This window comes from Calliphora vicina, chromosome 1 (genome assembly GCF_958450345.1).
Source record: "Calliphora vicina chromosome 1, idCalVici1.1, whole genome shotgun sequence".
NCBI lineage: Eukaryota > Metazoa > Arthropoda > Insecta > Diptera > Calliphoridae > Calliphora > Calliphora vicina.
This window is the reverse complement of record NC_088780.1, coordinates 46393157-46404832: the sequence shown is the minus strand read 5'-3', so window position 1 is coordinate 46404832 and position 11676 is coordinate 46393157. Positions and strand designations below refer to the sequence as shown.

The following is an 11676-nucleotide window of genomic DNA, read 5'->3' as shown; positions in this document are numbered from 1 at the left end:
TTTTAATATACAATTTCATTCTAAATGCAAATGCATTTTTATGATGCATTTTCTATCCTTTGGACTTTACAAACTTTTGTTTTTGTTTATCGATCATGTACCATACCAAAAAGTTAATTTTACATATGATCGGAGATAGACGTGATTATTTGTTATTCTAAAATTTCCAAAAATATTTTCGTGTAAGTTTTTTTGTGCTAACTTTTTTTAAATTTCTTTGATTCAAAACAATACGGGACAATAATGGTTTTGATAAACTAATTGGAAGCATGAAAAAATTGATATTATTGTATAGAGCTGCTCCAGGGGCACATTCGCCAGATGCCTAGTGGGATGGTTTCGCCCGATATTGTTCTATGGTGGCCGAAAACATCTCATCCTGCAGCACTATCCCTATCAACTACAAGATATTAATTTAATGATGATATATCACTGTACAATGTAAAGTTAAGTGTTGAACAAATTGAAAAAAAAACAAGTAAGAGAGTTAAAAATTCGGGTTAAACAATATTTTTCCCGATTTTGACCCATTGTAGGTCCAACTTACTATAGCCTTATATACAGTTGCGAGCATAAAAAATGCCACGCTATGCTATGTGAACTTCAGCTGGTATGATTTTTCTTATAACGGGATCCAATTCTCCCCATCTGCTATTTTTATATTCTTTGTGGTGATAGTCAATTATTGTATGACATTTTGTCCAATATTTGTGTTTGTAAGGATAATTATAAAATTATTAGTAAAATCAGTGGTAAATTTGTGCGAACAAAAAAAGTGCAACTCTAAGGAAATTGACTTAATTTTTGAAATTTTGAAGAAAATCATTATAAAAAATTGCTAAAACCTATAACACTATTACAATACAGTAATTTACTGTAAATACTAATAAATTCAAGGATATGAAATCTACAAAGGATAACAGAATTAACGAATGATGAATTTTCCGCTCAATATGGTGAATTGTTCGAAAACAAAGAAAATTTAAAGAATTATTATTTATTTCTTTACCAATTTAAAATCTTGTGGATATTCTCTATGAAAAGGAAATCATATAATTGAGGTGATGTGCCTAAAACTGAGTGCATAAGAGCTCAAGATCAAAAGGATATGACTAGTTAATGTTAGAAGGGTGCTCAAATTTAATGCTAGAATAATAGACACTGTTCCTATTTCATTGTATCCTATCATTAGCTTACATGATTACTAAGCTATCGCATTCTTTTACTATTTTAATTCAATATTTAAGGGAATATCTCTGACCAGACGGTCTGAGTAACAGATCTAAACTATCAGACTCGAATAAATTAAAATTACGTTAATTGACCTTTCTTATCATACGACTACACTATTTTAAGCATAAAGGACCTGCTTCGAAAAGCATAGGCTCTTAATTTATTTTTGTAAATAATATATGGTTTTTTGGATTGGTTTCTCCTTATTATATTTGCATCACATTTCAAAACTAGCCATTACAATTATTTCGACACTCTAATCATAACACAAATCTTAATTATATCCATATTTTTATAACGGAATAGGAGCATGGAGTTTTTTGGATAAAATGTTTATCCTTTTCAATTTTAATGTCCCTAAATTTGTTTGTATTAATAGTAAATGATGATAATGCAACATTGTTATAGTTTTTAGCAATTTTTTTAAAAATTTTAAAAATTATGTCAATTATCCTTACGTACAAAAATATTGGACAAAATGTTATACAATACTTGCCTATGATCAATAAGAATATAAAAACAGGAGATGTGGACAATTGGATGCCATTTTGAGCAAAATCAGTGCTGTTGAAAATCACATATCATAGCGTTGCATTTATCTATCATTAGATATCCATATTGTCTATATTAATGACTTAGTAATTCGGATATAGATCAAAAATAGGGCAGAAATCGAGGTTGTCCCGGTTTTTTCCTTATATTTCAGCCATTTATGGGCCGATTTTGTCGATTTTAAATAGCAACCGAGCCGGAGGAATTCCTGACATATTGATGTATGAATCATGTATATAAGTTATTTGGGGTCTACGGATTTCAACATACAGACGGAAGAACATTCGTTTCCTCAACAACACATACCAGTGGCTCCATCAGTTATTATCATAGTTGCCTTAGTATACTGCAACCATTTTTGGTAACCTATCTTATATTCGCAAAAGAAACTTCAGTCCTATGCCGATAGTAGGTATTAGGATTGTCATATGAATAAAAATTATTCGAATAATCGAGGAAGATGATATATTTTTTATTCGAATGAATAACATTTTTCAATTTAGAATAAAAAATTATTCGATCAATAATTGTCGATTAATCAAATACTCAAATATTTTTATTTCCAAGTTCAAATTTTAAAAATAGTTTCACCATGACACAATAATATAAGGTACAATCAGTAGAAATAAATTCTCAATTATACAATTCTTTTAACGTCAAACAAAAGAAAATATGAAAAAATATGAAAAAAATCAAAATCAAAATTTGACGTTATAAGGGTAAATATTGAAAACTCTCCCTAGTGATTCTACCTTCTACAATTATTGTATCATGAGTTTAACTATATAAACAAATATTTGGAGAAAAATATATCAAATAAACAAGACCAATAGTTTATAATATTATTTATATTGTAGTTGGTTGCATTAAAAATTGTATTAGAGATGATTTCTGCATTTAATTACCAATCGAATTTGGATTAACACACCAAGATCAGAACATTATGAAATATAAGTTAAAAAAGAAAACCTTATGATTACTAATTACCTAAGTAATAGAGTTGGAAATTCCAACGTTCGTTCTCAGCCAGCTGCCAGAATATCAGAGCAGTTCTAGGAGACTGTCACAAATGACAACTAGCTACATATCAAGCTACATGACTAGTTATTTTAAATCTTTGACTCTTTTGGATTACACTCTCTGATAGTTGGTTCAAAGTAATCAAGGCATGGGATTCACATTCCGGTTACATAGAGTCAGTTACCTTACTAAGTATCTACACTCTAATAAATTTTCATGTAACTTTACTCCATTTATAGTAGGTAACTTTTCTCCTACTATATTTAGAGTAAAAATACATGTTATGTCTAAACTCCAATATTTACACACATTGTATGTAAAATAATAGATACAAAAACTGTAAATTTACCTACATATATGTGTAAAAAATGTTTAGCAACATACCAATTTCATTTAAATTTTAATTTTTTGTATGTAAAAAACATTGTTAATATGTAAAGTTACAGTTAAACTGCTTAAACCTACATATAATACATGTATATATAATGTCAATATTCCCACCCCTTTCTATTCAAAAGACATAAAATTAATAAACTTATTTTTGAAGGATATTTGATTAAAAATGAACTGTTTTATTAAGATTTAACACTGAATAAATATAAACAAATTAAAAAAATATAGACAGAATACATTTAACACAAGTTTTTGGATTACGGAAAACATCAGCCAGACCAGATATTTGAAAAATATTGAACTCTTTTACGATGGCAGAATGTATCCGAATCTGCTTGATCTTACCACTATCGTTGGAAATCTCTTCAATTATTAATGCCATCATCTTGAAACAAATTCAAACCATAATTTCCTTTGGACACGGTACTTTTATACTTTTTGCTGCGATAACTGTAATTACTTGTTCTTTGTTATGGTATTTGCTTCCGATATATAGACACTCTCAGCAATATTTAAATAAATTTCTTAACAATTGAACATTTTTCTTTGAAGCAATTTTTTAATAATAAATGTTTGACAATAAACGTTTTCAAACTTTTTATTATTTCAGGAATTTTTTTTTGACAATTCATATTTGTATATTACTCGTTTTGTGTTTAAGATACATATAAATTTTACGCACAATATATGTAATGTCAAAGTAAATATGTTTATTTTTTAAAAACATGTTTATCAACATTCAATATACTTAATTTTGAATGTATTTTTGCAGGTAAAAGTATGTAATTAATTTCCATAAACATATTATGTCTAAATTTACGCATTTTCTGTAATTTTACATGAAAAATTACTTACTTTACAGGAGTAATTTTACATGCATTTTTTAGAGTATACCAAACTGGTTAATTGTTTAGCTACGTATTTATTCGAACATGTACGGGTGATAATTGATTTTAAATAGTAAGTTAAATAGCCATCTTCTAACAGATTGCTTGTAAACAAACCTTCCTCCGACAACTCTCCAATAGATTACTTCTGGTGGGTAAAACAACTACTTTCTAAAATGCATTATAATAAAACGTTTAAAGTGACTACACTATAGGTTACTTAGAGACACAAGTTCAATTTAGGTTACGTGGGATATCAGCAAAAAGAAAATAAACCGTATGAGAATTATATCAACACAATTTGTATAAAACCAGTTTGTACGAATTACTCACAGAACTTTTGAAGTGACTACACTCTAAACAGATTGCTTAGATATACTTAAGTGACAATTGACTTCACACTAGATTACCTTGAATGTAGATCTGCCTGTGTGCAAAGAGCACATATATGTCAAATGGAACAAAATATATAAATTGGAGTCAGCCAACTGATCAGACATTAGAGACAATTGCTGTCTATAAGGGATCTGCTGGGATCTGTCTAAAACCACTAACGGACCAAAATATATATGTAAATTGGTGTCAGCCAACTGATCAGACATTAGAGACAATTGCTGTCTATAAGGGATCTGCTGGGATCTGTCTAAAACCACTACAATGATCCGGAAGCCTTACAAACATAGAGAGATACAGATCGCTGAACCAGCACGATTGTAAATGTGTGTTTTTAAGACAATTTATTACATAACTTCCAATTTGCCCTCTCTTTTAGATCAAGTAAATGAAACACAAATGATAATAGAAGTTTAGATCAACTAAACGAATTCTTCATCCACATCACGACATTCGGTTAAGAATAAACTCAATATTATCTACAACAATGATTGTATTTACTGAATATTTGCATAAAGGATATGTTTAACTGAAACCGTAATCATCTTTAGGTTCTTCTAAATACCACCATACTTTCTATTACCCAATATAAATGTGTTTATGTTGAAATCTTTAACAATTTGCTATTCCAAAGATTTTGTAATCCATTAATTATAGCCTAAGTATACTTTGGTTGAATAGTAATTAAGACATTAATGTGTCTGATAGGAAAATCTATGACAAGGTCAACTAAAAGCATAATAAGTGTACCTATAAGTACATGAATACGTACATTGATATATGTATCTTCCAAAGGGGAAATAAATTAACAAAATCAATATACAAATTGAATTTATCTGTCTATATTGCTATATATGTTCATTAGTGTGGCTCCTATTTTCGATTTTGTCGATTTTCGATGCTCCCAAGGATTTCAATTGGTATCCGTCATCTAAAAACCAAATGCAGGCAATTTAAGCAAAATCGGAAAAAGTTTAGAGGTTGCTCATTTTAGTGGAGATTTTTCCAAAACAAAATTCAAATATCTGAAATAAAATAAGCTACGAAATATTTTTTAAGAAGAAATTTAAACAAAGTTGTGACCCAACAACTATTTGAATTTAGGATTTCGAAATCCAATTTCAAACACCTCCAATGTTAACCCAACTTACAACCATTAAAATGTGAATTTTTATCCTCATTTAGTATTTATTAAAATCGAAAACTGTTTTTTTTTATTTTTTTAGAATTTATTTTTAAAAAAATTTTGAAATGTAAAATTTAGGATTTGAGATATGCATGAAATTTGATAATTTATTTTGATATCAAATAATAGGTTATAGATGTCTGAGCATTTCTATATTTGAACATCTTTGGGTAAATTAAATAAAAAACTGTTATCAATTTCAATTTATTTTCAAAATTTATATTTTTGATAATGTTGCTAAAAACGTTACCCGATTTTGCTCTAATTTTAGTGCATCAAAAATGCATAATATAGAAAATAGGGGCCAGCCTAATGTGCATGTATTGTACATACCAATATATTTTAATGCTCTTATGTATCCTCAGGAATATTGGATACAATACTCAGTGTACAGCCCAAGGAAGGAGGTGGTGGAGGCGGTGAAACTCGAGAAAGTATTGTCTATCAACTGGCTGATGATATGTTGAGGAAATTGCCACCACAATATAATGCATACGAAGTGCGTGAGAATTTAATACGTATGGGTATACTGTTGCCAATGAATATATTTTTAAGGTAAATATCGTATCAATAAGAATTTAATTAGCTGAACGATGTATGGCAATGGTGTTAATGATGCTGTCGAGGATGACATGCATGTTTTCACTCAACATTATTATCATAATTATAATTATTATAGTAATTAGTATTCCTCGAAGGTATAATAATTGAGCGTTGTGCTAGTTATTAATCATGCAAATTATGCATTAATCCGTTAATATACATATAATTTGTATTTCTATTAATGAGTGTTAATTCAGTTAGATTTCTTTATATTTTTTATTTCAAATAATTCCATAGACAAGAAATTGATCGCATGCAAAAGGTGATAAAAAGAGTGTACAATTGTTTGTGTGATCTGAAATTGGCAATTGATGGCACGATTGTTATGAGTCCTGCATTAAAAGAATCTTTGGATGCCATGTATGATGCTCGTATACCAGAATCATGGATGAAGGTATGTCAATTATATATTCATAACTTTTCTTCCATACAAATATGTATTTTTGCATTTAAAAAGTGTGTTTGTTTGAGTTTAGCTGGTAAGTAGGTAATTTAAATGATGTTTTTGAAATGTGTGCAAAATTTACAGTATTGGCAAATGAACTTAAGGAAAGGGACATATAAAATTTAAGATATTTATAATTATGTCTATAAAAGTATATTCAATTGGCAGATTCACAAGTTATCCCATCATGTCATTTTGTCATAATGTTCTAATATTTCACAATGGAATTACTAAGAGCCGGATAATCCAAGCCGACGAGTCGTAAAATATTTGACCATTGTGAATCCACTACACTGAGGGAAAAACGACGTTGCATACGGTGTCACTTTTTTTTGACACCGTACGTTTACAATTTGTAATTAAACGAGTACGAATCGACAACGCAATGTTGTTAAATTATTCACTGACGTATATCAACGTGAGTTGCTCTGCTTTGTTTTTATAAGTGAGTTTTGATTTTATTTACATTAAAAAATTTTAATAAATATAATGGATAAACGTAAAGTAAATAAATGGTTTAAAACTCAAAATATAAAAAAAGCGTAATTGTGTTTAATAGCGAATTTGTGTTGATGCAGATGAAGATCCAGACAGTGAGAAGATCACTAAATCTAGTGACGACATACAACTTCAAAAATTTTTGTAAACAATAAATATGCCTTCAGTTTTTGTACATTTAAAAGTATCAAATCGATAACGAATAGTGTCAAATTGACAATGGTGCAGTATCAAATTGACAAAGGTCTGGTGTCAAATCTTACACGAACGGTGACAAATTGTCAACGGTCTGTTATAAAATCGTACATGAACGGTGTCAAATCGACAACGAATGGTGTTAATTCAGCAACGGAATGGTGTAATTTTTTCGTTGTCAAATTGACACCGTTTGTGTACAATTTCTACACATACGGGGTTGATACACTATTGATAAAGAATGGTGTCAAATCGTACACGGATGTGTTCAATTTTTCGCTGGGTGTAAATATGTTTTAGGTATATCTAGGATATATGTATAAGGAATACATTACTGTTTGGTCTGTATGAGTTCATTTCACTGATAGAGTTTTATTTCTTCCACAGTTTTAAACAGTAGATATTATAACCATCAAGTTTTCTTTTACTTTTAAATATATTCAACAATTTTCATAGATTATCACTATTCCTGAGAAACTCTATGAAATTTTATGAGTCTTCTGCGGAATCGTGTTATATAATTAGTTTGTTCTTAATTCAACATCCATTCACTATTTCACATATATGTATATATTATATTCGCTATTAGTTCTTCAGCTCTAAGCGACAATTGCATTTCATAGCTGAAGAATTTGGCATAGATGTTTAAATTTGTGTGGAGAAGAAGTCATTTTCATTTAAAAATATAGTTTAGCATTGGAATACAAAATATTTTTTCCAATATTTTTACTCATACCACCCGTAGTGCCGATAAAAACTTATACTTGTATTAAGTTAAATAAAACATCAACCGTACAATATAAAAATACGTAAATTTATTCAAATATTTTACAAAATTTGTTCCATAATGGTATGATGCCAAATCGGTCCAGAAATATGTAGACATTCTGTGCTGTTTTAAAAGCCATCTTTGTAGACACTCCGTAATATATATTTCTGTGTTTACCATGCCTGACGTCACAAATGTTTAGCTTATTTTGCCACAACTGCTATGGCTTGACACACAAGAAACTTCTTGGGGAATTTTGTTTGTTTTTTTATCCCGTATTGTTCTTGAACATTACCTCGTCCATCAGCCATGAAAAGTCTGCCAGTACATAAGTTTCATCATCACACAACAGGTGTACGTTTTTATAAAATTTTACCTCAATTTTATCGCTCGTTCTTTTGCTTCTAAGTTCTTTGTCGAATTGCGATCTGGAACTTTGTGAACTTTATACGACTTCAACCCAGCGCACAGTGGGGCAGAATCAAAATTGTTTGACTTGGGTATAGACAAGGAGTATTCGAGTTTAAGTTATTAAAATGGAACTCACAAATGCTCCAGGGAGCTATGGATAAATATATATTACTTAGATATTCTTAAGAAGTGTTCATATCTTAAATTTCAGCACATTCGGATCATAAATAGATTTTTGAAGTTTTTTTTAAAACATGTGAGACCCAAGATGGCGTGTAATTTTGCTAATTAAGCGTAAAGAACCTTATTTGGTATCTTTGGTGTCCCCCACTGAAATTTTTATTATCCTCATAAAATTCCACCATTTAACTCTGACAATAAGAATTCTCTCAGAAACATTTTTTTCATTTAGTATCATGCTCCCTTCGACAAAAAAATGAAAACTTTGACCCACTGTAACAAAAATTCAGACCAGCTGGACTATAAGTTTATTATACAAAAATAATCTAATCAACATGCCCTTTCAGAGTTATAAGGTTCGCTATTCTGTTCCAAAAATACAGTTAGACAGTGTAATTAATGTTAGAGTCGGGAGCAAACACTGTACATCCTTTGTAACATTTACTTATATATTTAATTTAATTTATTGTTATCATGTGCATATCGCACTGGTTCCACTAAAGACATTCAACTCAAAATTTAAAAATGTTCAGTAGACTGTTTTTTAATACAATACAATACAATGAAAGTTGAAGTCGGATACAACTGTATTTTTTGGCAAAAGAGTAGAGAAAATGATGTAAGATTTGAAAGTGAAAATTGGAAAATTTTGAGCTGATTCTCTTTAGAGGAACCAGTGCGATATGTTTATTTTATTATAATTAAAATAATACTATACAATTTTAAGTGTTTCAAAAATTATTGTCATTTAATACTGTATTATAAAATTCATAAATATAAATTAAATTTTAAAAAAATCGTTTGTATCAACCCTGTAATATTAATATTTATACTAACAAATGTGAACTGTGTTTCATCCAAAAAGTATGCTTCGATTTTTGAATTTATTGCATTATTAAGTTATTGCAAGACGTATACTTATTAATATTGTACTGCCTCGTATTACATATCACTCATACGTATATTATAAAAAAATTATCCCATAAAAAATTTAAGTTGTTCCAGAAGAATGGATATTTTCATGATTCCTTTAGTACTCATTTACTTAAATTCATTTTAAATACATTTCTAAATTATAATAAATTTATCATAACCGATCCCCTGAAAAATCACATCCAATACTCTCATTGCAATACTACTATAGAAATTGCAATATTTCACTATAATTTGGTATTTTTTAGGATTTAAAATGGACTAGTATTTTATTTTTTATTTCTTACAATAAACATTCAAAATAACATTAGAGTTAATGTTTAATAATAAAATTTGTAAATTGTGTCCATGTTAAAACTTTCGTTAATAAATTTATTTATTACTTTAATGTAAAATAGTTGCCAACTTAGCGGATTTTATTTGTAAGATCCATTTAATAACTTGAACTCGAATAATCCTTGGCTACGTTCACGTCAAATTTTATACCGATCAAACCAGTCGTTTAGAAATGCCAGATTTATTTCCAAAAAATTTTGATTCTTTCCCACTGTGCAGCGTTAGCTTCGGCTCTGCTCACAAAAGAATCAGAGCATTTAATTTTAGAAACAGCTTTTCTGAAAACAATTTGAAAATTGTTGTTTAAGATAACAAGTTTGTATAGTTTGGTGAGAAAACCTTTTTTTTTACAATTTTTTTGATAAACAAATTTATTGTTAAGAAAAATTTAAATTAAAAAATTCTCCTGAAATTGTACAGAACTGTATAAAGAACTCATTATCGGAGTTAGTATGGAGATAATGATGGTTTACTTATATCTCAGCCACTTATATATTTCTTATGCTGATTTTCAATATTAAAATACTCATAAATATTGTTTCCATACGTGGGATTTTAAATGTGTCGAAAAAAAATTGGCGTGGTCAATTTTTTTTCACTAAAAACTTAATTTGTATTACTATGATCAATTTAAAAAAAAGTAGCCGTTTTCCGATTTTTGATAAATCGAAAAAAGTGTGTGTGGTCAATTTTTCATTCCGTAAAAACATAAGTTGGACTATGACCAACATTTAAAAAAAAAAAATTGTCTAAATCGGTCCGGCCGTTCTCTCCTGATGAAATTACCAACGAACGACATTTGATTTCTCTTTATGTAGATAGATAGATAAGTGCACCGATTTCAACCTAAGGCTATCAAACAAATTCAACAAATTTTTTTGGCCAGCTTTTCGGGTCAAATACTGTGCAATACAATAAAAATAATTCCCATCGCTTTAAATCATAAAAGAACCATCTTTGACACTAGCAAACTATCCGACATTGCTTTAAAGCTGTAATAAATAAAGGAATCACGAATGGGACAAATCTAAGTAACACGACTGCTTTAAAATTTCAGAATCTAAGTAAATTTATAAATAGATTCATTCAGTAAATTCAGTAAATTTATAAATAGATTCATTTTAATAGTTTGAAATTGGAGTCTTGAAAATGGTATAAATGGTATAAAAAAGTTTACCGTTTTAACGTTAGATAAAAATTTAAAATAGTCTTTGATTATAGAATGTCATAACATGAGAAAAATAATATATTTATCCATAGACATTACTTTTTTTCCTTATCCAATATACAAAGACTTTGTTGTTATATTCATGTACTTGTTAAGTATTGTCGATGTTTTCTGGATTATACACATATGATTTACATAAAATTATATGCGATTATATTCTTATATTTACATACCAGCACATGTGCAATGTCAGTTATATTTCATAACTACAGATGTAGTTCTTTTGTATTTTTTTTAATAAAAACGTACATATGCACTTTTTACACCTGTCTGTTCGGTGCAAGGAGTAAAAAGTGATTTTTATGTATTCAAAAAAATAATTCATCATATTTGCGATATGAATGAATTACATCTATGAGCGAACATATGTGTAACAGAACTAAACTAAAATGAATGATTTCTTTAAGGAATAAT

General features: G+C 28.8%; 1 protein-coding gene across 1 annotated transcript in view; it reads left to right on the top strand.

Annotated features, from left to right (window-relative positions):
• Dhc1 (Dynein heavy chain 1) overlaps positions 1-11676 on the top strand; it is a 108454-nt gene that overhangs the window by 47170 nt on the left and 49608 nt on the right. The window contains 2 exon segments of the mRNA XM_065515984.1: positions 6030-6219; positions 6505-6661. Coding sequence (XP_065372056.1) covers positions 6030-6219; positions 6505-6661 — 347 coding nt within the window.